The following is a 24,019-nucleotide window of genomic DNA, read 5'->3' as shown; positions in this document are numbered from 1 at the left end:
CCATCAAATAGGGATTTTTTTAATCGGATAAAAAATGTCAATTTGGAGGTTTTTGAAACTGAAAATGTTCTAGCTAATTTAAAAAAATTTCAACACTTCGTCATTTTTCCAAAAATCCTAATTGATGGTATAGGAAATAACTTATATTTCAATAATCAATATGTATTTGCAATTTTATAATTCAGGATCTCTATTACTCCCAATCGCTGCAGCAGTGGAGCCATGTTTTTTATTTTCACTGTGCCAGTAGATAGGGCATAAATCGTTAAATTTTCATTATTTTTTTTATGAAAATTGTTTTACTTGTATGTACTTCTTTTTATAATAAATAGTCATGCAAATTTTCAAAACAATTGGTACAGTACTTTTTATTTTAGATATTCCCAAAAAAGTATGTGAATTTCGTTCTTTTACACTAGGATAGCCCCTTAAAAGAGTCATTAGTGGGATGAGGACTCCCAACACATTTTCTGGGAGATTTGAGACAATTTTTATGGATAGTCCATCAGTACTACAGGAAGATTTGCTTTTGATACTATTGATTGTTTGGATCAGTTCAGATTAATCAACTCTTATAAATAATGAATTTGAGACCTTTCTTGAATTAGGGAGATAGGAAATCGGATCTTAACAAAATTGATCTCTTGTGACAAAATAGTTGATGTTATAATTTTACTCACATTAATAAAGTATTCATGGTCTGGAAGGGAAAATGTTTGAGCTTTGTGAGTTTGATTTTGAAGAAGATTGTTTATTATGGACCAAATTTCTTTTGCAACACTTTTAAAGCTTCTCAGATGATTTTGATAGTATAATTTTTTAGCTGATTTTTTAAGTTTTAAATAGATTGCCCTGTACTTAGTGATATATTCAGTAACAGAGACGTTGGTAGTAAATTTCTTGATGTACAGGGTTATTCACTTATATTTTGACCCCCCCCCATATATATTTTTGACATACAGTAGAACCCCGCAAATCCGAACTAACGGAAAGTGAAATTTTTTTTAAAAATTCAAGACAAAAACTTAAATACATGTTTATTAGGGGAGATATGCCTGAGACGGCATACTTTTTTTTTAATATTTTGTAATCGATAATCGATAGAGTTAGACATGTAATAAAAATCAAAGTCAGTGCTAGGAACATTTACATAAATATAACATTATTTTTTAACAAGGTACATATTATAGTTTTTTTCTGAGAAAATAAATTATAAAGTATTACATGTGCCATCTCACCCACATACATGTGGGTAAGATGGCATACCCTTGAAATAAAGGCACTAATCTCGACTCATAAGTCACAAATAATTTTTTTTGTAGTCTTGGGTACACCGGCACATTCGGAATATGACCACTTGCCACAAATTTGGCAAGGTTAGTCATTTGGCACATCTTCGTCAGGTTTTTCGAGAACGAGATAATGAAAAGAGGCCAATACAAAAAATGCAAGCAGCATCTTCCTCGTCACTTGTCTCAATATCGACGGAATCGATTTTGTTGGTTCGAATTCCTCTTAAAACGATCCATAACTGTAACGACAAACTTCAATCATATAACAAAATTAATGCAGTGTAAAAACGCATAAGGGTGAGATGGAATACCTATGCCATCTTATCCACCTGCTTACTATGCCATCTCAGGCAACATTGCAATCATACCGTTTTTTTAACCTAATTTTTCTTAAGCACATTTTTAAGATATAAATCGATACAGGCGTGATAGGCATGCATAAGGTAAAGGAACATCACAAAATTTAAAAACTTAACTCAGGTGTAAAGACTCGCGAATTATAATGTGATACAAAAAAGTCAATAAATATTTTGTCCTACTTAATTAACATTCCAAAGGCTACTGCTGTCAAAATAAAACTAACATGCATAAGTTCAACAATGTCGACAAATTTTAACTTGAGGAACTGAAAACTGTCATACTAGGCACCAAATTTGGAATAGTTTACGAAAAACACGTGATATGCCATCTCAGCCAGTATGCCGTCTCGGGCATACTTCCCCTATACAGAGTATAACCAGAAAATTGAACAATATTGGATTAGTAGGACTTCATTTAAAATTTCTTAAAAATAAATACGTAGGTACTTTATATGTAGTGCTTATAAAGGTTAAACATAAATTTACTTCGGTTTTCTCATAGTCAGGTTACCAGTTTTGCAGGAGAGCTTTGAATTACTGGTTAGGCTGAATTTCGAATAATCCGAACTTTTCAGAATCCGAACAGGCTGCCCCCCCAATTAGTTCGGATTTTCGGGGTTCTACTGTATACAACATACTAGTGACGTCATCCATCTGGGCGTGATGACGTAATCAAATATTTTTTTAAATGAGAATAGCGATCGTGTGCTAGCTCATTCTTCTTTTTGTGTCAATTAATTTAATTTAAAAAAAATTCTTTGGACACTCTGTATAATTAATCATGTTAATGTTTATATTACTGAATAGGGAATTGAATAACCTTTTAAATGAGCTAGCACTCGACCCCTATTCCAATTTAAAAAAAATAGTAGATTACGTCGTCACATCCAAATGGATGACGTCACTAGTACGATAACAGGGTGTTTGGTAAAGAATGGGCGATAGCTTACCCTTAGATTCCTGGGGTTAAAATAGTTCGATTTAAGCTAACTTACCTTAGTACGAAAGTTGATAATAACCGAGATACAGGGTGTCAAAGTTAAACTTTTATTTTATTTATTCTTGAATATTTCCTAACGGCATGAGATAATAACACTAAATTTGGTAAGCGGGGGTTTTTTGGGACGAGAAATCTAAATTCGCCACCAAAAATGATATATAGCAAGATATGTTCTTGGAATTAGAAGATAGAAGTAGTCGATCTAAAAATATACTAATCTATAATGTTGATGAGAGCCAATCTAAGGTTACTAATGAGAGAATAGATCATGACAAGGCAAATACTCGAGAAGTACTAACGAAACTGGAGGTTGGAGCAACTGAGTTTAAGGTTTTGAGGGTATGACGTGGTAATAGCAGTAGTGACAGGCCAAGACCACTTAAGGTAATTTTTCAAAATAATACCACAATGATTGCATGTCTTAAAAACAAACATAAGTTGAAGCCATCGAGCATATTGATTAAATCAGATCTTACTCAAATGCAACGAAATCATCTCAAGAAATTATATGAAGAACTTGATAGGCGTAGAAGAAATGGTGAATCAAACTTGGCAATACGATACAAGAATGGTAACCCGTTTATTTCAAAGGTAAAAGAACAAAACCACCAGAATCCAAAAAACTCCCAAATGCGAACATAAGTATGAATAGTATATCACTTTAATACCAAAATGTGCGTGGTCTGCGTACGAAGCTAAAGGACATATATTTGACATCCTGTTCAGCTATATATGACGTTATTTTCCTAACAGAGAGTTGGCTTGGTCCTGAAATTAAAAGTAATGAAGTTTTCTGTGATTTATATACCGTATACCGTCGGGACCGTGATCATATTTCCAGCGAGAAATCAAAAGGAAGTGGAGTGTTAATTGCAGTTAGAAGTGATATCAGTTCTTGTCTAGTGGAAATTGCCAGTTCAAATGTAGAACAGGTTTTTGCTGGAATTACTATTAATTGCATTAAATATGTTTTTGGCTGTGTCTACATTCCGCCCAGATCTAGATTGGATGTTTACTCCAATCACATTGATACTGTAAAACTAATTATGAATAAGTATAAAGATTCTAAACTAGTATTATTTGGGGATTATAATCTACCAAATCTGATATGGGACGGTGAGACGACTGCTAACAATATAAGTATGATACTGAAATTTTGTTTTATGACGAATTCAATTTTTTTAGGATTAGGTCAATATAATTATTTTAAAAACCAGTATGACTCAATTCTTGATCTGTGTTTCTCTGATACTTATTTAAATCTAAAAAAAGCGGAAGCTTTAATGACGTGTGACAGGTATCATCCCTCACTTGAAGCATTAATATTATTTGATAATCAATATATCAGTTTGGAAACTAATATTTATTATAACTTTCACAAGGCGGATTATTGTGCCTTGAATAATTATTTGCTTCAGATCAATTGGATTGAGTTGTACTGTTTAGAGGATGTAAATGACATTTTAGATGCTTTTTATTCCATTATTTGGAACGCAATTGAACTTTTTGTACCAAAGATATCTATAAAAAGATCGAATTTTCCTGTTTGGTTCTCATCTGAACTTGAGAGTAAAGTCATTGCCAAAAAGATTGCGCATAAAAAATATAAAACTACAAATAAGTATAACCACTATATTGAATTTAAAAATTTGAGAGATGAATGCTCATCACTCACTGAGCAGTCTTACTATGCTTACGTTTCAAATATGGAAGTGAGAATAAATGAGAACGCTGGTGAATTTTGGAAGTTCATCAAAAATAAAACCAACGGACATGGTGCTCTCCCTGGCTCTATGTTTCTAGGTGAGGAAAGTGAGAATGACAAACAAAAAATAACAGAGTTGTTTGCGAAACATTTTGGTACTGTATACAGCACTTTTAATGGTAAATCTCTGGATAACCTGGAGAGTAATGAAATTTTCTCACAACAGATGGAGGTGGAAATTAGTAACCTCGAAGTCACTTTTGACAATTTACTGAATGTGTTGTTGTCATTAAATGTCAATAAAGGGGCTGGCCCTGATTTGATACCGAATTTGTTCCTAAGAGAAAGTGCAGTGTCCTTGTGTGAACCATTAGTATATGTTCTTAATAAATCTCTCCAGACGGGAATTTTCCCGAACAGATGGAAACATTCCTTTGTGTGTCCTATTTTCAAGGCAGGAGATCATAGTGATATCAAAAATTATCGGCCAGTTTGTATTCAGTCAGCCTTATCTAAAGTATTTGAAAAAATGGTTTTGCCAAGTTTGGATAATTGTTTTAGGAACTTTATTACGGACAACCAACGTGGATTTGTAGGCGGACGTTCTACTCTCACTAACCTCTTTTTGTATATCGATAGTATAGGTACAGCAATGGATGAGGGTTACGAGGTGCACTCTATATACACCGATTTCAGTAAGGCCTTTGACCTACTAGATCATAATGTCTTAATTACAAAGCTGAGAAACTCTGGTATCACTGGTTCTTTATTAGCTTGGTTTACTTCGTATTTGCAAGGAAGAACATTGCAAGTAAGATCAGCAGGATGTGTTTCTAATGGATTTGAAACCATGTCAGGGGTTCCCATTTGGGTCCTAAGCTTTTTCTGTTGTTGGTAAATGATATTGGTAGGAACTTTAAATCTGAATACCTGATATTTTCAGACAACTTAAAGATATTTAAATGCATTAGGTCAGAATCTGATTGTGAGGGTTTGCAGAGAGACTTGGATTCTTTAGTACATTGGTGCCAGGAAAATAATCTGATTGAATGCTTCGAAACGCTCATATATTATTTTTTCACGTAATAAGACCACCAGTGATTTTAAATACAAGATCGGAGATGTGGATTTATCTAGGGTTCAGGTAATTAAGGATTTAGGTGTGTTACTGGATAGTAAGCTAAGTTTCGTGGACCATTATGATGCCACTATTGCACGTGCTAATCGGACATTAGGGTTAGTCATCAGAATGTCATATGATTTTAATAATTTGTTTGTAATTGTGAGATTGTTTTTGAGTTATGTTCGTTCATTACTAGAGTATTGTTCAGTGATTTGGAGTCCAAGTTATGAGAATCACAAATATCGAATTGAATCGATTCAAAATAAATTCGTTATATATCTGCGGTATAGATTAGGAACTAGAGGAATGCAATTGAATTCCAGTCAGGTCATGCAGATGTTTCATTTGCACCGTCTAGAGGATCGCAGGCGATACTTTGACCTTAATTTCATATTTAAGGTGTTAAATGGTATTATTGTTGCACCTAGCATTCTGGGTCGAATAGATTTTTATGTTCCAGCTAGGAATTTGAGAAGATGTCCCTTGCTATCCGCTAGATCGTGCAATACACGTCATGCAGAAAATATGCCTTTAAATAGAATTGTTTCTAGTGTAAATGAGTTTCCAAATATAGACTTTATGGGAGTCACACTAAATGCTTTTAAAAGAACTATTTCACGTGAATTATTTTAATTTGGTTTTAATTTTTTGATGTCGTTAGTTTAATTGTAAGTAATGTAAGTTAACTTGTGTTCAATGTTTAATTTTGACTTTTATTTTTAATTGTAAAGTGGAGTTTTCTGTCAATAAATATTAATTTAATATTTCCCAAAAGGAGCTACATACGTCTTTCAGCACTCATTTAATACATTCAATTTTTTGAATCAAAATTTTTATTATGTTCATATTTTTATTCAAAAAAGTATACTACATTCATCTCGCTAAACTTAACTGTGTTTGAGATAAACGCATTTTAAGTCTGTGATACATCATTTTTTTCAAAAACGAAAATTATAAACGTCAGATGGAAGTTGATTTAAAAAACGCGTATCATCAAATACCAATTCATGAATCTGACAAACCATGTACAGCTTTTGAGGAAAGTGGATGCCTTTACCAATTTTGTCGTATTCCTCTTGGGGTGACCAATGGATTATCATATTTTCAGAGAGCCATTGATTCTATCAATAAAAAAGAAAATCTACAAGGGGTTTACGCTTATTTAGATGACATAACAGTTAGTGGTGAGGATCAAGATAGCTATGATTTGAATTTACAGAAGTTTTTAAATGCCGTTAAAAAATATGGGTTAACTTTAAATCAAAATAAATGTCACTACAATCAAAAGTTATAAATATTTTGGGATATACAATATTGCACTTCTATGGACAGTAATTAATGAAAAATAAATTCTCATTGTTGAAACAGATACATGAATGAATTTGCTATTTCTATCATGCTGAGTCAATCTGGAAGACCCGTTACTTTTTTCTCACGTATCCTCACAGATTCTGAACAAAAAAAAATTGATGAATTTTCAAGATTTCCATGCTAAGATACGTCCAGTCAGACCGGGGGACTAGCTTGACTTACCAAGAATTTATTAATTACCTACACTCTAAAGGAATATCTTCAAGTAGAACAACACCATATTGAAGGAAATGGTTAAGTTAAAAGATACAATCTTAGACAAGGAAAAAAGAGAGGACGGGTAACACCCATTTAACACACACGTTCCAAAAGTGAAGCCAGTTTTTGGTTTGTTTGTCACCAGAAACATGGCGGTCACGTCAAAAATAACAATGGGTTGCCAGTGGTGGGTGTTCGTTGAAGGTTAAAATTTCATAAAAAATAAAGTAAATCATCATCTAAAATTCGTAATAAAAACATATGTATGTATTGAAACATATGTACGTAATATGAGCAACTTAATAAAACATTTACCGTACACAAATTCTTCATTTTAAATACATTTCATGTTTTTATTTTAAATACTCAATGCATAACAATACCCCAAAGATACGTCGATGATCAAAATCCCCGGTGTCAGTTTGGCTTCACTTTTGGTCATAGGATTACTCGTCCTCTCTCTTTCCTTGTCTAAGGATACAATGGAGTTATATGGAAAGCAGTGAATCTAGCATTGAAAACCAGAAATTTAGACATCACTAAATGGAAAAATGTTCTATATACCAGATGCTCTGCACTCTATATGAAGTTTACTGTCTACAGCAACCAATTGTACACATCATGAACATGTGTTTACTTTTCAATGAAGATCAACTAGCAGAAATTCTATTTCTTCATGAAGGATTCAGACAAAGTATTACTAAGAAAATTTGTATGAATGAGTAAGTTTGATCCTTTAGTTGAAGAGGATTATCTTTTAGAAGCCAATGCAGATTATGCCTTAATGCAGTATCCAAACAGAAAGAAAAGTACAGTTGCAACGAAGTACTCAGCTCCTAAAAGTGACCTAAAATTATTGAATCACAATAGTGATTAAGATGAAAATGAAAGTCCAAATAATACACTAAAGAATTCCACTACCAAATCAATATCAGATGAGACAAAAAATTTACCTGTTTAAGAACCGAATCAAGTCTCTGATGATAATCATGAACCAATATTAGAAAATTCAGATTTTCAATCTAGCCGTAAATAAGCTAGAACTAAAAATAAACTAAGATATTTCCAACATTTTGTTCAAAAATAGAAATAGGGCCGCATTAAATTATTTGGGTTATGTTGTCTTGTCATTTGTCATAATAATTAAAGAAAAAAGAAGAATAAAGTAATTCTCCTTATTTCAGTTGCCGTTCCGTACCCCCACTTAGTTTCATGTTATGTTTCTCGATACATTGTGCTAGAAAGAGATACCGCAAACCAGTCGAAGAGATCTTGTCGTCAGTGGTGGCGGAGTGAGGGCTCACTCTATGTTAATATATACCTCTATGATGGTAATACTATATTATTAATCTATGGTTCATTGGTTTTGTGTGCCAACCAAAGATCACGTGATTTAACTTTGACAGGTCGATGGATTCCCTAATACAGTTTACAGTATCAATCATAGAAAAGAAGAAAAGAGGGTTAAGTTTAAGTTAAGTGTCAATTAATTTTTTATTTCAAGACTTTCTGAATTTTGAATTGTTTGTAGTTTTTTGTAGTATAGAAAGATTTCTCTTTTGTAAAGTGTAAACTACCAAACTAGTTTTCGTAAAAAATAATGAACACAACACCACAACATGCGTAACCTTTCAACTTGTCTTAAAAATCTATTTTGTTGCAGTTAGGAATCCCTAACTAAAGTTTGTATTGCAGTGGCCTATATATAGGTCTATATATAAGTTGACTATTATATCACCACAGTTTAATCAATTGAGATTCTATATTCGTTGGTTTAATGCTAATCCAGTTTTTATCTTTTTAAATTATTGTAATTGGAAAAGGGGCTCAACATTCCCCAGGTAATGATTCGGTTCCTGTAAATTCTAATGTTAACAACAGCCTTTACAATAATCTAAATCACAGCTTACACTGCCCAGAAAATTCCCCAGAAACAAAGAAAGTTTAAATGTTATTCAGTAAATGGTAATGGACCTGTTTGTATACTTAGAATCATCAAATACACAATTGTTTCAATGGATCTTTGCATATGCACGAAATTCATGAATTATTGTTTATACTAGGGGTCTCTTTTTACTTACAGAAACTAGCATCGCAAAATTAAGCCACTTGGCCATAGAAACCACAATAAGTTAAACAAGGATAAGCGATACATTTTACTGGCAACCATCACTTTTGTCTTCATCATACGTTGTGGTAATCCTATTAACTAGATGTTGAAGTTCTTCACCCTGTCATCTGAGTATTACAAAGTATTAATATTGACGCCATTAATTTTGATACTACATTGAACATTATCCACTGCTTTTTTGAAAACGAACTCAGCATAGATGTTAAATATTAGTGGAGACAAAATGCAGCCATGCCTTACTCCTCTTCGTATTTCAAGCTCCTAAGAAGTGTCCTGGCCAATCCTGATGGTTGCATGTTGATGCCAGTGAAGATTTTTAATAATGCCTAGGTCTTTTATCATCAATACCCACCTGCTGAAGAATGGCAATCATTTCAGTATGTTTTAATCGATCAAAGGCCTTCTCAAAGTCAATAAAACACATATAGACTGGATGTCTGACATCTCTGCATCTCTGTACCATAACCTGAATACTAAATAGTGCTTCTCTGGTTCCAAGGGTATTGCTGAACCCAAACAGTGTATCACCAAGTTGTTCTTCTATTTTTTTGGTACATCGTAGAGTGCAAAATTCATAGAAATGTAGGATTGTAAATAGTTTACCTTATATTTTAAATTCCCCTGTATATCATTTTTCTTAATTATTAGTACGAGAACGGGATAAGGGTCTCACATATGGACGTTGGCACAGATGTGCATAACGAATTGGGGATTACGGCGACGGTAGAGGACTACTTTTAATTTTTTGTAGTTTTGGGTTATTGAAAGATGTCGGTATATGCTTTGAACCAATTTTAATAGGGTTGTTTCACAGGTAAAAGGAGATTAGCCTAAGATGGTTTGTTTTAGCGTAGGGAAAGAGAACGAATACATTCAGTCGATCATAACATCACAGCGACCATAGACGCATTTCTTAGGTATAATACTTAGAAAAAGACTAATTAAGACGGGTATTATATTGATTAGACGCAAATTATCTATAAATACATTTCATTTTTGTAAGCATAAGAACACGTAAGATTTTGGTCGTAATTACACTTTTACACTTTTACATTTCGTCAATTTAATAGTATCAGTAATTTAGTTATCTATTTTATTAATTAAAACTGTTAAACATCAAACGGACTTTTATTACGGTCGTCTTTAAAGAAAACCTATAGAAATATCTTTAAAACATGACTTATCAGGCTGATGGTTCGGTAGTCACTACATCTTTTCAAATTTGCTTTTTTAGGTAAAGTCACAAAAGTCGACAGTAGCCAATCCGTTGGTATATAGCAGAAATACATATGATCAAGTTAAATCAAATGGACGTGAAACCAGAATTTAATGAGAATAAATGTAAAACAGAAATATATAATAATGAGCTGGAAAATAGTCTTCTGGATATCAACAAGATTGAGATTAAGGAAGAGCCCAAGACAGAAAATGCAGATGACACATTTGATTATTTAGACTTAAAGGAATACCCTATAAAGACAGAAATAGATGAAGATAAATTTACGCCAGTTGAAGAAAAACAAACAAATGCATTAGGTAAATAATTTGCTGAAGCTTTTATAAAATTAATGCCTGGTTGCACCAACAGATCTTAAGCTTCAGCTTAGCCCAGCTCAGCTTATACTTCAATGCTGGGGCAACACTAGCGTGTAATACCATTAATTATCACATTATTTGCATTGGAAATATATCAAATAATGCGGTAATTAACGGTATTAGATGCTAGTGTGACCCCAGCATAAGGATTTACATTTATATTTAAGCTTAAGGTACACGCTTATTATCTGTTGGTGCAACCAGGCACTAAACAATAATTATAACAGTAAGTAGCTAAAAAGTGGCAGTCATATATCAGTGACTCGTTTTGTTACTATTCTATGTTAAATAATAGTTATTTATGTACCAAGTCAGTAAAGTTACTCTTTATCAAACGAGTCTGATATTATAAGCAGAGCAAGCCAGGCGAATAACAGACAAGTTTGATAAAGAGTCTTTACTGATGTGGTGCATAAAAATTTTATCGCCAATAATTTAATATTGGTTTTAACACTTACTTACAATTTACAATTTAAGAATTTTTTAAGAAGAATTTCATGACAGTGATGACAGATGACTTTTGCATGATGGCTGCTTTCGATTTTTAATCGATAGTTATCAATATTGAATAATTACTAAATTGGTTAAGTTTTGATTGATTTTATATGAATATAATTACAAAATACTACAGAATTTCACATTTTGACATAAATTTAATTAACAATGTTGTAAATTTTGTACAATATTTTTAATAATTAAAGTAAATAAATTGGAAGTTAACTCAAAAAATAATCGATTACTGCCATAGACCACTTACATTCAATCTCGATTAATCGCGGCAGGTAAAGTAAAATTCTTCTTTCAGTACAATAAAGTGTTACTTTACTGCCGCAAATGAGGGCAAATGAGTACAATAATGAATTACTTTAGTGACGGTTGGCGATAAAAATACTTTTTTGCATGTAGATAACCTAGATTAACTTTTTGTTCCAATTGAGGGATTGATAGCAAAAACCCCATTAGTCAAAAACATTTTGGGTAAACAAACAAAACACACATACCCTTGTTTATGAGTATCATAGATTCATATATTTTACTTTTAGTCCATTCACTCACGGTAAAATATTGCAAAACCACTGTATTTTAAAAATAACCGCTTGGATTAACATGGAATTTTCCGTACACATAGCTAACATGTCAAAGAAAAAAAAATTTAAAGCACTCATGGGAGTGCCGACAGAAGTGAAAACTTCTTATAGTATATAAATTACGAGCTCAATGCTTTTTCCCCATCCAAAAAGAAGTGCTATACCTATATTATTTATGAATTGCGTACGATCTATGCTATTTATGTATACATACACATAATATATATGCGTACGAAATTTAGTTCGGCAAAGTGATGACGGTCGCAAACTCTATACCTTTCCCCATCTAAAAAGTGCACAACGTCCCTAAAGAAGTTTTCAATTAAAATTTATTTCGTCAAAGCAATGACGGTCGCTAATTTAATACTTTTTCCCCATCTAAAAACTACACAACGGTCCTAAAGAAGTTTTCACTTCAAAAATTTATTTCGTCGAAGCAATAAAGGTTACTAATTCAACACTTTTTCCCCATCTAAAAAGTGTATAACGTCTCTAAAAAAGTTTTCGCTTCACAAATTTATTTCTTCGAAGCAATGACCGTCGCGATGACGGTCGCTAATTCAATATTTTTCTCCATCTAAAAAGGGCACAACGTCCTTAAAGAAGTTTTCACTTCCAAAATTTATTTCGTCGAAGCTATGATGGTCGCTAATTTAATACTTTTTCCCCATCTAAAAAGGGCACAAAGTTCCTAAAGAAGTTTTCAATTCAAACATTATTTCGTCGAAGCAGTGACGGTCGCGATGACGGTCGCTAATTCAATACTTTTCCCCATCTAAAAAGTACACAACGGCCCTAAAGAAGTTTTCGCTTCAAAAATTTATTTCGTCGAAGCAATAAAGGTTGCTAATTCAACACTTTTTCCCCATCTAAAAAGTGTATAACGCCTCTAAAAAAGTTTTCACTTCAAAAATTTATTTCGTCGAAGCAATGACCATCGCGATGACGGTCGCTAATTCAATATTTTTGTCCATCTAAAAAGGGCACAATGTCCTTAAAGAAGTTTTCACTTCCAAAATTTATTTCTTCGAAGCTATGACGGTCGCTAATTTAATACTTTTTCCCCATCTAAAAAGTGCACAACGTCCCTAAAGAAGTTGTCACTTCAATAATATTACTATTATTACACGTACATTATAATAATATACACGTAAAAAATTTATTTCGTCGAAGCGATGACGGTCGCGAAATCAATTCTTTTCCCTATCCCAAAATAGATTTTACATTTATTTTACATTTAAATACTTCTACACAATTTATATACATACATACGCGTAATAAATATATGTACAAAATTTATTTCGTCGAAGTGATGACGGTCGCGAAATAAATCCTTTTTCCCCATCCAAAAATAAGTTTTACATTTATTTTAAATTTAAATACTTCTATAAAATTTATGTATGCATACACATAATATAGTACATACAAAATTTTTCGCCGAAGAGATGACGGTCGCGATGATGGTCGCGAAATCGATCCTTTTTACCCATCCTAAAATAAGTTTTACATTTATTTTAAATTAAAATACCCCTACACAATTTATATGTACATACACATAATATATAGCATTCGCGATGACGGTCGCGAATTCAATGCTTTTTCTCCTATCCAAAAATCGCACAACGTCCCTAAAGAAGTTTTCACTTCAAAAAAGGGTTATTGTGCCGATGTGTGCTTTTGCCCACATAGTAGGTTCTTATTCGTCAAATTCCAAATCAAATAGTACAATGTGAAATAAACAAAAAATTAAGCACTTTTCTGGGAAAATTTATCAAAACTTTTTTAAAGTGTTTAAAAATGATTTACTTTTGTTTTTGAAGTGAATACTTCTTATCATTCGGTATGGAATTTTGGTGGGTGTAAAGTGTAAACTCCTATCAAGCATTATTCAAAATGGTGAGGCAGTCGTGGTCGTGACGCGAGAGTCATTCAAAAAAAATCGTGATGCTAGAGGTTATTAATTATATAATTAATTAACTTATGAATTATATAATTATATATTGAGGTTATTAATTATGTAATTATAATGTTAATTATATATTATATTATGTTATTAATCATATAATTAAATATAAACGATTTATATGAAACCAGGAATAAGCATTCCTTAATGCTGCCTTACACCAGGCTTCAAAGAAGTAGAGACGGACCTAATAGTGTAATATCTTACAACAAGCTGCCTACTGAAATTACTGAATTGCCAATTTTATAATTAAAAAAACAAGAATTTTCTCATTAGCCAGAACTGAGTTGTGAATTGTTGAATTGTACTCTATTTATACTTAGGAACCCAGAGCGTGTTTGTCTTGTAATTAATGTATGTATTCAGCCGTGTGATGGATGACGGAAGTTATCGTTAACGTAAAGTTATCCTGTAGTTATGTTATAATCCTCGAATTGGTGTGATGTATCATATTTAACTTAACTACTTGCGTTATTTCTTGACAGTTCTTGAGTTATCTGGTATATCAACTGTCACTTTATAACGCGACGTTAAACCTCAAGTTATGAGATAACTCTGTAGTTATGTAAGGATATGTAAGGTTAGTTCATCTTTTGAATTGTTTTTAGATATAAATCTAAGTGAATATTCAACGAATAACTCTGCTTCATGTTGTCCTATGATTTTGTGCGGCATGTTATTAATTTAATATCAAATATAAAGCAGTACAAAATTAAAAATATCAAGAAAATAGACTTCAAATAACAATTTCAAGCCCGTGGTAATAATACGATTAAAATAATAATTAACAATAAAAAGTAAAGCTAATAATTTAAGAATAGAAGGGTAATGCAATTTTAAAAATCATACAAAAATCAACTCAAGATATAAGGTTTGTTCCAACTAGCGGTAAAACCAGTCAGAAACTATCAGCGAATAGTCGACCAGCGTGAGTAGAGGGGATAGCACCGATGACAATATTATGTTCTCGCACTGGCCAACTGTTTGCTGACGGTTTCTGTCTAGTTTGACTGTTGGTTGGCACAGATCTATAATTGTTGAATATAAGTTGAAATTTATAAACATATGCATTGTTGCCAGAGACATTTTTGTAAATGCACTGGAATGACTGAAATAGTGACACAAAATGTACTAAACCAACACATTTTGTACAAAAACTTAAAAAACGTCGTTTAATGTTATTTGAAGCAAATTTCTTATATCACAAAATTGGAGGTTTTTACTTTAAGATACTTTAGTATCAAAAGTTTGGTTGTTAATTGTATCAAATTGGTACAATTGCATCAACTCGGCAACGCCGCTTTTATGCGTAACTTCCCATCCTGTCAAGCGCTTGTGGCATGTTCCGATCGATCTCTCGCGCTCACTCCAACTTGTACTACTCTACATAAGGTTCTCTACATTTGTTACTTTAAACTTTGTTAGTCGAATGTTATTTCTCTTTTTTAACGCTGAAGAAATAACGATCTCATAACGGTGAAAGATTTATCACACCGACTTTACGTAAATAGTTATGGGCACGTTATCCCTGAGAGTTATCTTAACTTTAACTCAAACGTTAAAGTTAACTTCGGTCATCCATCACACGGCTGAATATTTCATATTATGCCTTGTGTTTTTATATTTGTGAACCAAAGTTGTTCACTGTTGTTTGACGTATGTAAACACCTTTGTATAGTAACATGCATGAATGAATGACTTGACTTGAAGAATCGTCATAAGAAAACTTATTTTAAAGAGACATAACAGTACATATAAGTGAAAATTTTTTTACGTGTAAAATATGAACCATATTATATTTGTTCCAAGAATAACCATTTTCAATTTCGTTGCAAAACGAAAATACAGCCGAACTATATTCTAGTCCAATCAGAGAGTGCAGCAAGCACCTCTACCGGTTTCGAAACTTATTAGTCTCTCATCAGGAGGCACATATGTTGCTCTCTCTGATCCAACCAAAACAAACCCCAGCGTGCAGTCCCGGATTGCAACGAACGAAATGGCATAGATGCCCTAGCGGCAACTGCTAGCAAAAACACTAAGTTTTCACTCTAATGGCATATAAAACAACATAATGCTATCCTACATCCCACCAGAATGAAAACAATGGGAACCTTCTCTGGTTACACCTCCGAGGCTTCTACAATTTGCAAACCATACGGATGCTGAGACTAAGGAAGATGAGGGAATTCTACAATTTACAATTCACGTCCCATCTGCCCAGCGCGGTAAAGTTCAAACGAGAATGGTTCCCTTCGTACTCCAATCAGAGTAAATGTAAATCAAAAATGAATAACCATTTTCAATTTCGTTGCAAAACGAAAATACAGCCGAACCCTATTCTAGTCCAATCAGAGACTGCAGCAAGCACCTCTACCGGTTTAGAAACTTATTAATCTCTCATCAGGAGGCACATATGTTGCTCTCTCGAACCATTCTCGTTGGAACTTTACCGCGCTGAGCAGATGGGACGTGAATTGTAAATTGTAGAATTCCCTCATCTTCCTTAGTCTCAGCATCCATATGGCTTGCAAATTGTAGAAGCCTCGGAGGTGTAACCAGAGAAGGTTCCCATTGTTTTCATTCTGGTGGGATGTAGAATAGCATTATGTTGTTTTATATGCTATTAGAGTGAAAACTTAGTCTTTTTGCTAGCAGTTGCCGCTAGGGCATCTATACCATTTCGTTCGTTGCAATCCGGGACTGCACGCTGGGGTTTGTTTTGGTTGGATCAGAGAGAACAACATACTATGTGCCTCCTGATGAGAGGCTAATAAGTTTCGAAACCGGTAGAGGTGCTTGTTGCACTCTCTGATTGGACTAGAATATGGTTCGGCTGTATTTTCGTTTTGCAACGAAATTAAAAATGGTTATTCATTTTTGATTTACATTTACTCTGATTGGAGTACGAAGGGAACCATTCTCGTTGGAACTTTACTGCGCTGAGCAGATGGGACGTGAATTGTAAATTGTAGAATTCCCTCATCTTTCTTAGTCTCAGCATTCGTATGGCTTGGAAATTGTAGAAGCCTCGGACGTGTAACCAGAGAAGGTTCCCATTGTTTTCATTCTGGTGGGATATAGAATAGCATTATGTTGTTTTATATGCCATTAAAGTGAAAACTTAGTATTTTTTCTAAAACATTAACTGTATACAACGTATTAATAAATAAATAATAAATATTAGCGTTTAAATTAGTAGCATTTTAGTGCTAATTTAGTAGTGGTATTTGAAAATACCAGCCTGGTCATTTGAAGAATAAAAAGGCCAACGTCGTAGTATAAAATTCTATAGAATCTACGACTTGGTCTGGAACAAACTGGTGTCTGATCGGCCTATGGAGGAGCTGTACGGCAAGGGATAAGGGCTTGCGGCTTGGTGACTTCTCCATAGATCCCTACCGAAGGGCGTTGACGCCTAATAACGGTGTACATCAGAGAACAGAGAACGGTGTAACAGAAGAAAAAATTTTAGTGGTAATCATCAAATTTCCTTTAGTAAAACGCTTCCTCTGGAAATTCAAGTGGTTATAAACATTTGTGGTTTATACCAGTCCTCACATACAGTCCGTATACAGTCCGTAAGTGAGGACTGGTAAAACGCATTAGTTTGGTTAAAAGCTTTCCTTTATAAATGGATTGGATTATTTGTTTTAAACACGTCTCATTTTTCCGAATGCAGACCAACCTAAACTTAGTTTTCGGAGTAGCTTGCATGTTTGGTTCTCTCACGTTAACCTTATCCAAATACACATATTTTTCCACAGGTTCTGTGGGCGATTTCTCGATTTCTATCAGCTCATTGGGGACGAGATTGGTTATCATTTTTGTCTTTTTTTTATTTATAGGCTATTGCAAAGGGTGATTCATTTAGAGTACTTTTTTTGGTGGGGATTTGATGTGAGGTCGTGCATGAATCGTATCACCTGACGTATTTTTATTCAGTATTGTTTGACATTTCATCCTGGATGGCACAGCGTCTAGAAATTATGCAGCTGTATTACGAATATAGGAGTTCTATGAGGAATGTGTTTCGTGCGCTTAGAGCAATTTATGGTCCACATAATTGTGGACTGTTTTTGCCTTAATAGGGACGTGAGTAAACAAAATAGCAGTATTTGGGGTGATGAGCAACCCGAAGAGGTTCAAGAGTGGCCATTACATTCAGAAAAAAACAACTGTTTAGTGTGGTTTATGGGCCAGTGGAATTGTCAGTTCATAATCATGTCCGGCCAGAATGTTACTGTGAATGGAGACCGTTATCGCATCATGATGACGGACTATTTGGTGACTGAAATTGAAGCTCGTGGTCTTGACTATATTTGCTTGCAACAAGATGGCGCCACTTACCATACATTCCCTGAAAACGTGGCTTTTCTGCAGGAACGATTCGGTGAGCAATTTATTTCACGCTTCGGACCAGTAAATTGGCCGCCTATATCCTGTGACATCACACCTCTAGACTTTATCCTCTGGGGCTACCTAAAGTCCAAAGTCTACATGAATAAACCGGCTACGATTGAGGCATTGGTTGCCAATATTACCAGAGTCACTGGTCAAATACAAATGGAAATGTTCGAACGCGTCATCGAGAATTGGAACTTCAGAATGGACCATGGTAATCGCAGTCACGGTCAACATTTAAAAGAAATTATCGTTAAGAAGTTATTGTAAAGAATGGTTCTTTTGTATAATACAGTCAAACCCGCTTATTAGAATACCTCTTAAAGGAATATCCCGGTTTAAGGAATAAAAATTTGAGGTCCCGAAGCATTTTCACTAGCGACCAATGATCGGTTATTAGAATATTCCGGTTATAGGAATACTTTTGATTGGCACGAAGGCTATTCCAATAAGAGGGTTCGACTGTAATAAAGATTTTCAAATTAAATTTATTTTTTTCAAAGTACCTCCAAATGAATCACCCTTTATTTATTCTGCGAATCGGCAATCTGTAGATATTGGTACTTAATTGACTGAGAACGATATTGACTTAATTGACTGACGATATTTGTTGTCAACCCCTCAATTATACATTTTATTTTCTTTTAAAGCGAATTCACTATATAACTATGATTTTAGGTTTCTTTTGTGAAGATTTACAAAATGATGCAACCAACATAATAAAAGAGGATACTGTAATTGAAGAACAGGTATTCATTTGTAAAATTTGTCCTAAAGTGTGTTTAACGAATTCATCCTTACAACAACACATGAGAGTCCACCATCGGGAAAAACCTTTTGAATGTGAAATTTGCAAAAAAGTGTTTTCAGTCAATTTTTCTTTAAAAGAACACATGAGAATACACACTGGGGAAAAACCATTCACGTGCAACATATGTTTCAAACAATTTTCACTAAGATCTACTTTAAAAGAACACATAAAAACGCATACTGGAGAAAAACCATTTAAATGTAAAATATGCACCAAACAGTTTTCGCGAGGTACTCATTTAAAAACACACATGATAGTGCACACTGGGGAAAAGCCTTTTACTTGTGAAATATGTAAGAAACAGTTTTCACTCAGATCTACTTTAAAAGCACACATAAAAACGCATACTGGAGAAAAACCTTTTAAATGTGAAATTTGCACCAAAGGTTTTTCACAATGCCATTCTTTAAAAGAACACATGAGAGCGCATACTGGGGAAAAACCATTTATGTGCGAAATATGTACCAAACAGTTTTCGCGAGGTACTCATTTAAAGTCACATATGAAATTGCACACTGGGGAAAAGCCTTATAAATGTGAAATTTGCACCAAACAGTTTTCACAAAGTTCTGATTTAAAAAGCCACATGAGAAGGCATACTGGAGAAAAACCATTTACATGCAGTATATGTTTCAAACAATTTTCACACAGATCTACTTTAAAAGCACACATAAAAATGCATACTGGAGAAAAACCTTTTGAATGTGAAATTTGCATGAAACGGTTTTCACTAAGTTTGTTTTTAAAAGAACACATGAGGACTCACACTGGAGAAAAACCATTTAAATGCGAAATATGCTCAAAACAGTTTTCGCAAAGTAATCATTTAAAATCTCATATGAAACTGCACAATAGGGAAAAGCCTTGTGCATTGGAGTGATAAACTACCCCAGATAATTGAAATAATATTGAAATCGTCGGGCCCCACGTTGGGCGCCAAATTGAAATAATGAAAAAATAATATTTCAATGAAATATGTAACAACTTGTGAAATATGTAACAACCTGCAACCAAACAACTTTCTGTAAAGGAAGTTCAAAATGAACTTCTTTCAAAATGAACTTCTTAAATCCAGGAAAATCTCTAGGGATCGACAAAGTAACCTCCAAAATGCTAAAAGAACTGCCAAGCAGAGGAGTCATACTCATAATGTACATTTTCAATGCTATCTTGAGACTAAACTACTGGCCGAGGCAACTCAAAACAGCAGAAATAATTTTAATACTGAAGGCAGGCAAAAACCCAAACGAAGTTTCATCGTATCGACCAATCAGCTTATTGCCAGCCATGTCAAAAGTACTATACCCTGTCTACTGAGCATACGGAGTACTCAGGTGAATAAATCACAATATTTCTTCAAAATACCTTAAGTCACGCCTTGGTACATAATACTCATAACAAGGTATTTGGTATAGTCGGTTCGCTAAACTCAGACGCAACTGGCTAGATATTTAAGTCGATAATTTTTTTGTTTTTTGCCAAATTTGCAAAAACTGGCAAAATTACTAACTATTTAGTGATTATTAACTATTTAGTAACTATTTTTTGCCAATTTTACTAAAATTGGCAAAATTACCGACTAAAATATCTAGAAATTTGCGTCTGAGTTTAGCGAACAGACTATATTGGTGTTATCGGTATTGTGTACATGCAAGTGAGCTAAGGTATTTTGAAGAAAAATTGTGATTTATTCAGGTGATTACTCCGTCTGTTCGGTAGACAGAGTATAGTAGACTCGGTAGACTCATACTTCAAAGAATAAATAAGGAAGTACTCCCTGAGGATTGAATTCCATCACACCAATTTGGTTTTCGACAAGGCCACTCAACAGTTCAGCAAATACAATAAATCTAGCAATAGAACAAAAACAATACTGTCCCTCAGTATTCTTGGATGTTAGCCAAGCCTTTGACAAGGTTTGGCATGATGGACTATTATATAAAATATCTAAAATCTTTCCACTATCCTTCTATCGAGTGCTCGAATCATATCTTCATGACAGACAGTTTATTGTAAAAGTGAATGATGAATATTCGCAAAAATTCCCAATCGAGGCCGGAGTCCCGCTTAGGCAGTGTCTTGGGTCCCATTCTATACATCAGACATTCCTACGTCCACCACACTGTCATAGGAACCTTTGCGGACGACACCGTCATCTTAGCAATTCACCAAGATCCTGTAGAAGCTTCAAACATCCTACAAAATGACCTAGAAAATTGGGTCAAAAAATGGAAAATTAAAATAAAAGAGGCTAAATCCATCCACGTCAACTTTACTACAAGAAAAGATCAGTGTCCATCACTATACATACATAACAAAATTATTGATAAAAACAACTCTTCCAAATACCTCGGCATACATCTAGACTCTAAACTTACTTGGAAAGTGCACATAACAAAGAAGAGAAAACAAATCGACATGAAAGTCAAATGTTGTTCTGAAGCTATTTCCTTGTGGCATTTTTTTTATCCGCCACAAGCCATTTCCTTGTGGCGGATATTCTTGGGTTGGGGTTGATTTCATGTAATCGAATGAACTATGTCAGTAAAGTCGTCCCAGGAACGCAACTCATAAATATTGGCAATATCATTTTAAAGTCTTCTACTTGAAAATGTATAATATATGTCTGAATTGGCGATATAAATGAGTCAGATTAAATCAATTATTAGAAGAATTTTTTACTAAGCAACAACATTTTTGTTTAATTTAGTAATATTTTGTATTTTGACAACGACACCCGATTTGGGCGTCGAAACGTTAATAAAATTATTTTTTCAATTTAATTGTGACTTATTTCCCATTCAAAATAGTTAATATGAAAGTCAAAGAATTCTACTGGTTAATACGTAGAAAATCAAAATTAAGTTTGGAAAATAAACTGTTGATATACAACACCATAATCAAACCCATATGGATGTGCAAGCAAATCTAATATTGCTATCATCCAAAGGAGTCAGTCAAAAATACTACGCATGATCTCAAGTGCACCTTGGTTCGTGTCGAATTTAACACTAAATGAAGATCTGAAGGTTCCATTCATCACAGATGTCATTAAAGATATGTATAACAAACCGCTGTGTCTAGGTACACGCTAACGTGTACGCAAATAAAAAAGTTAGGTACACGCGAATTAAACTTCATCAAACCAGTGACGTCATTATTTAGCGTGCACAGTGTCTGTATATTTTGGTACACGCTATTTTGATATGTTTAGTCATGATACTATAAATAACTTTATTTATAGTATCAAGACCGCGTCCCACCATCAAATAATTTGATCAAACAGTTTGAGCAAACTCCGGAAGTACGTCAAAGTGACGTCACAATTGCAGTTTTTTTGAAATTCTAAAAATCTGCTCTCACTATCAGTCTAGTTTGATAAAATTTTTTGTATTGAGTTGTCTAACTTGTTTGTACTTTATTTAAAATTAAAATTTTTCATTATTATCCACAATGAACACTCAGGATGTGACGTCACTAACTGTCACTTTCAGTTTGCTCAAACCAGTTTGATGGTGGGACGAGGCCTTCATGTGTTTAATGTGTTGGTTTGATAGAAAAATATTTGTTATTAAGGGAAGGGAAGCAAAACTGTTCATATGTTTCAGACTTAATTGTAATAAATCAATGCATATTTATATTATAAAAGTATATATATTCAGGTTAGCAAAATAAATAATGTATTTAGTTGACATGACATGTACAAAATATTAAAATAATTTTTATACGTAAGTTAATTATTATAATCAACTATTATAAATGGGAAATAAGCCACAATTTAACTAAAAAATTATTTGATTAACATTTCGACGTCCAAATTGGATGTCGTTGTCAAAATACAAGAATTATTCAGATTAAATAAATTATTAGAAGACATTTTTTACTAAGCAACAACACTTTGGTTTAATTTAATAGTTATTAATAGTAATTAATAATTATATTAATTTAGTAGTCTCTTATCTTTTTCATACTCTTTTAAAATGTTGTTAAACTCATTAAAAGAACTACCTAAATACCTATTGTCCACACTCCATAATTAATTTAAAAATAAACACTAAACAAATAAAAAATAAGAAATCTCTTTACTAACCAATATTAAAGTGTAAACATAACGCGATTAAACAAATTCTAACACTCTGATATTCTTTTTCTCAAGATCATCTTTCAGTGCGTCACAGTTTTTCGATTTCTTTCTAACGCATTAAATTGTATGTGACAGAAAAAAAGGCACGTCCGTGATTACAGACATTTACAACATTTATTCTAGTTATTCTAGTTGTCGATAGGTGGCGCCATAATAAAAAAAAAATAATTTTTTTAATTAGATAATATTACAAATATAATCTGTATAATTTATAAGACTATACAAATCAAAGAAAATACCATTTTATAAATGCAAGAGACACATTTGATTGGTTTTTATTCCAAATTGAAAATAAAATGTGACAACTGTCAGATTTAAATAAAATGTCATGTTAGAATAAATGTCATAAATGTTGTTCTGAAGCTATTTTCTTGTGGCATTTTTATAATCAAGTATATTCAAATGGGAAATAAGCCACAATTTGACCTAAAAATGATTTTATTAACGTTTCGACGCCCAAGTCGGGTGTCGTTGTCAAAATATAAAATAATACTAAATAAACAAAAACGTTGTTGCTTAGTAAAAAATTCTTCTAATAATTTATTTAATCTGACTCATTTATATCGGCAATTCAGACACGTATTATACATTTCAAAGTAGACGACTTTAAAATGATATTGCCAATATTGATGAGTTGCGTTCCTGGGACGACTTTACTAAAAGATAGTTCATTCGATTACATGAAATCAATCCCAACTCAAGAATACCCATATCAATATGGGATAGTATCACGAGGTTTTTCCTGGTTTTCCCTCGTGATTTACTATGGAATCTCTAACGCGAGAATTTCAGTGTCACCGTTGCATTTGGTTGTCTTTTTAAAGACAGATCACC

The 24,019-nt window shown here is 33.3% G+C and overlaps 1 protein-coding gene across 3 annotated transcripts; it reads left to right on the top strand.

The window, feature by feature from the left end:
- The first annotated feature begins 8,232 nt into the window (after positions 1–8,232).
- LOC126888282 (gastrula zinc finger protein XlCGF52.1-like) lies at positions 8,233–21,824 on the top strand. 3 transcript variants are annotated; one of them, XM_050656399.1, is made up of 3 exons: positions 8,233–8,889; positions 10,414–10,715; positions 18,909–21,824. In XM_050656399.1, the coding sequence occupies exons 2-3, from the start codon at positions 10,469–10,471 to the stop codon at positions 19,919–19,921; spliced, it is 1,260 nt and encodes a 419-aa protein (XP_050512356.1). In that variant the 5' UTR covers positions 8,233–8,889; positions 10,414–10,468; the 3' UTR covers positions 19,922–21,824. The 3 variants fall into 3 exon arrangements, with proteins under 3 accessions (XP_050512356.1, XP_050512355.1, XP_050512354.1); XM_050656398.1 differs by having other exon boundaries at positions 8,233–10,096; XM_050656397.1 differs by having other exon boundaries at positions 8,233–10,715.
- The last annotated feature ends 2,195 nt before the right edge of the window (positions 21,825–24,019 follow it).

Source organism: Diabrotica virgifera, chromosome 7 (assembly GCF_917563875.1).
Source record: "Diabrotica virgifera virgifera chromosome 7, PGI_DIABVI_V3a".
In the NCBI taxonomy this organism is placed as follows: domain Eukaryota; kingdom Metazoa; phylum Arthropoda; class Insecta; order Coleoptera; family Chrysomelidae; genus Diabrotica; species Diabrotica virgifera.
This window is presented reverse-complemented; position numbering and strand designations above follow the sequence as displayed.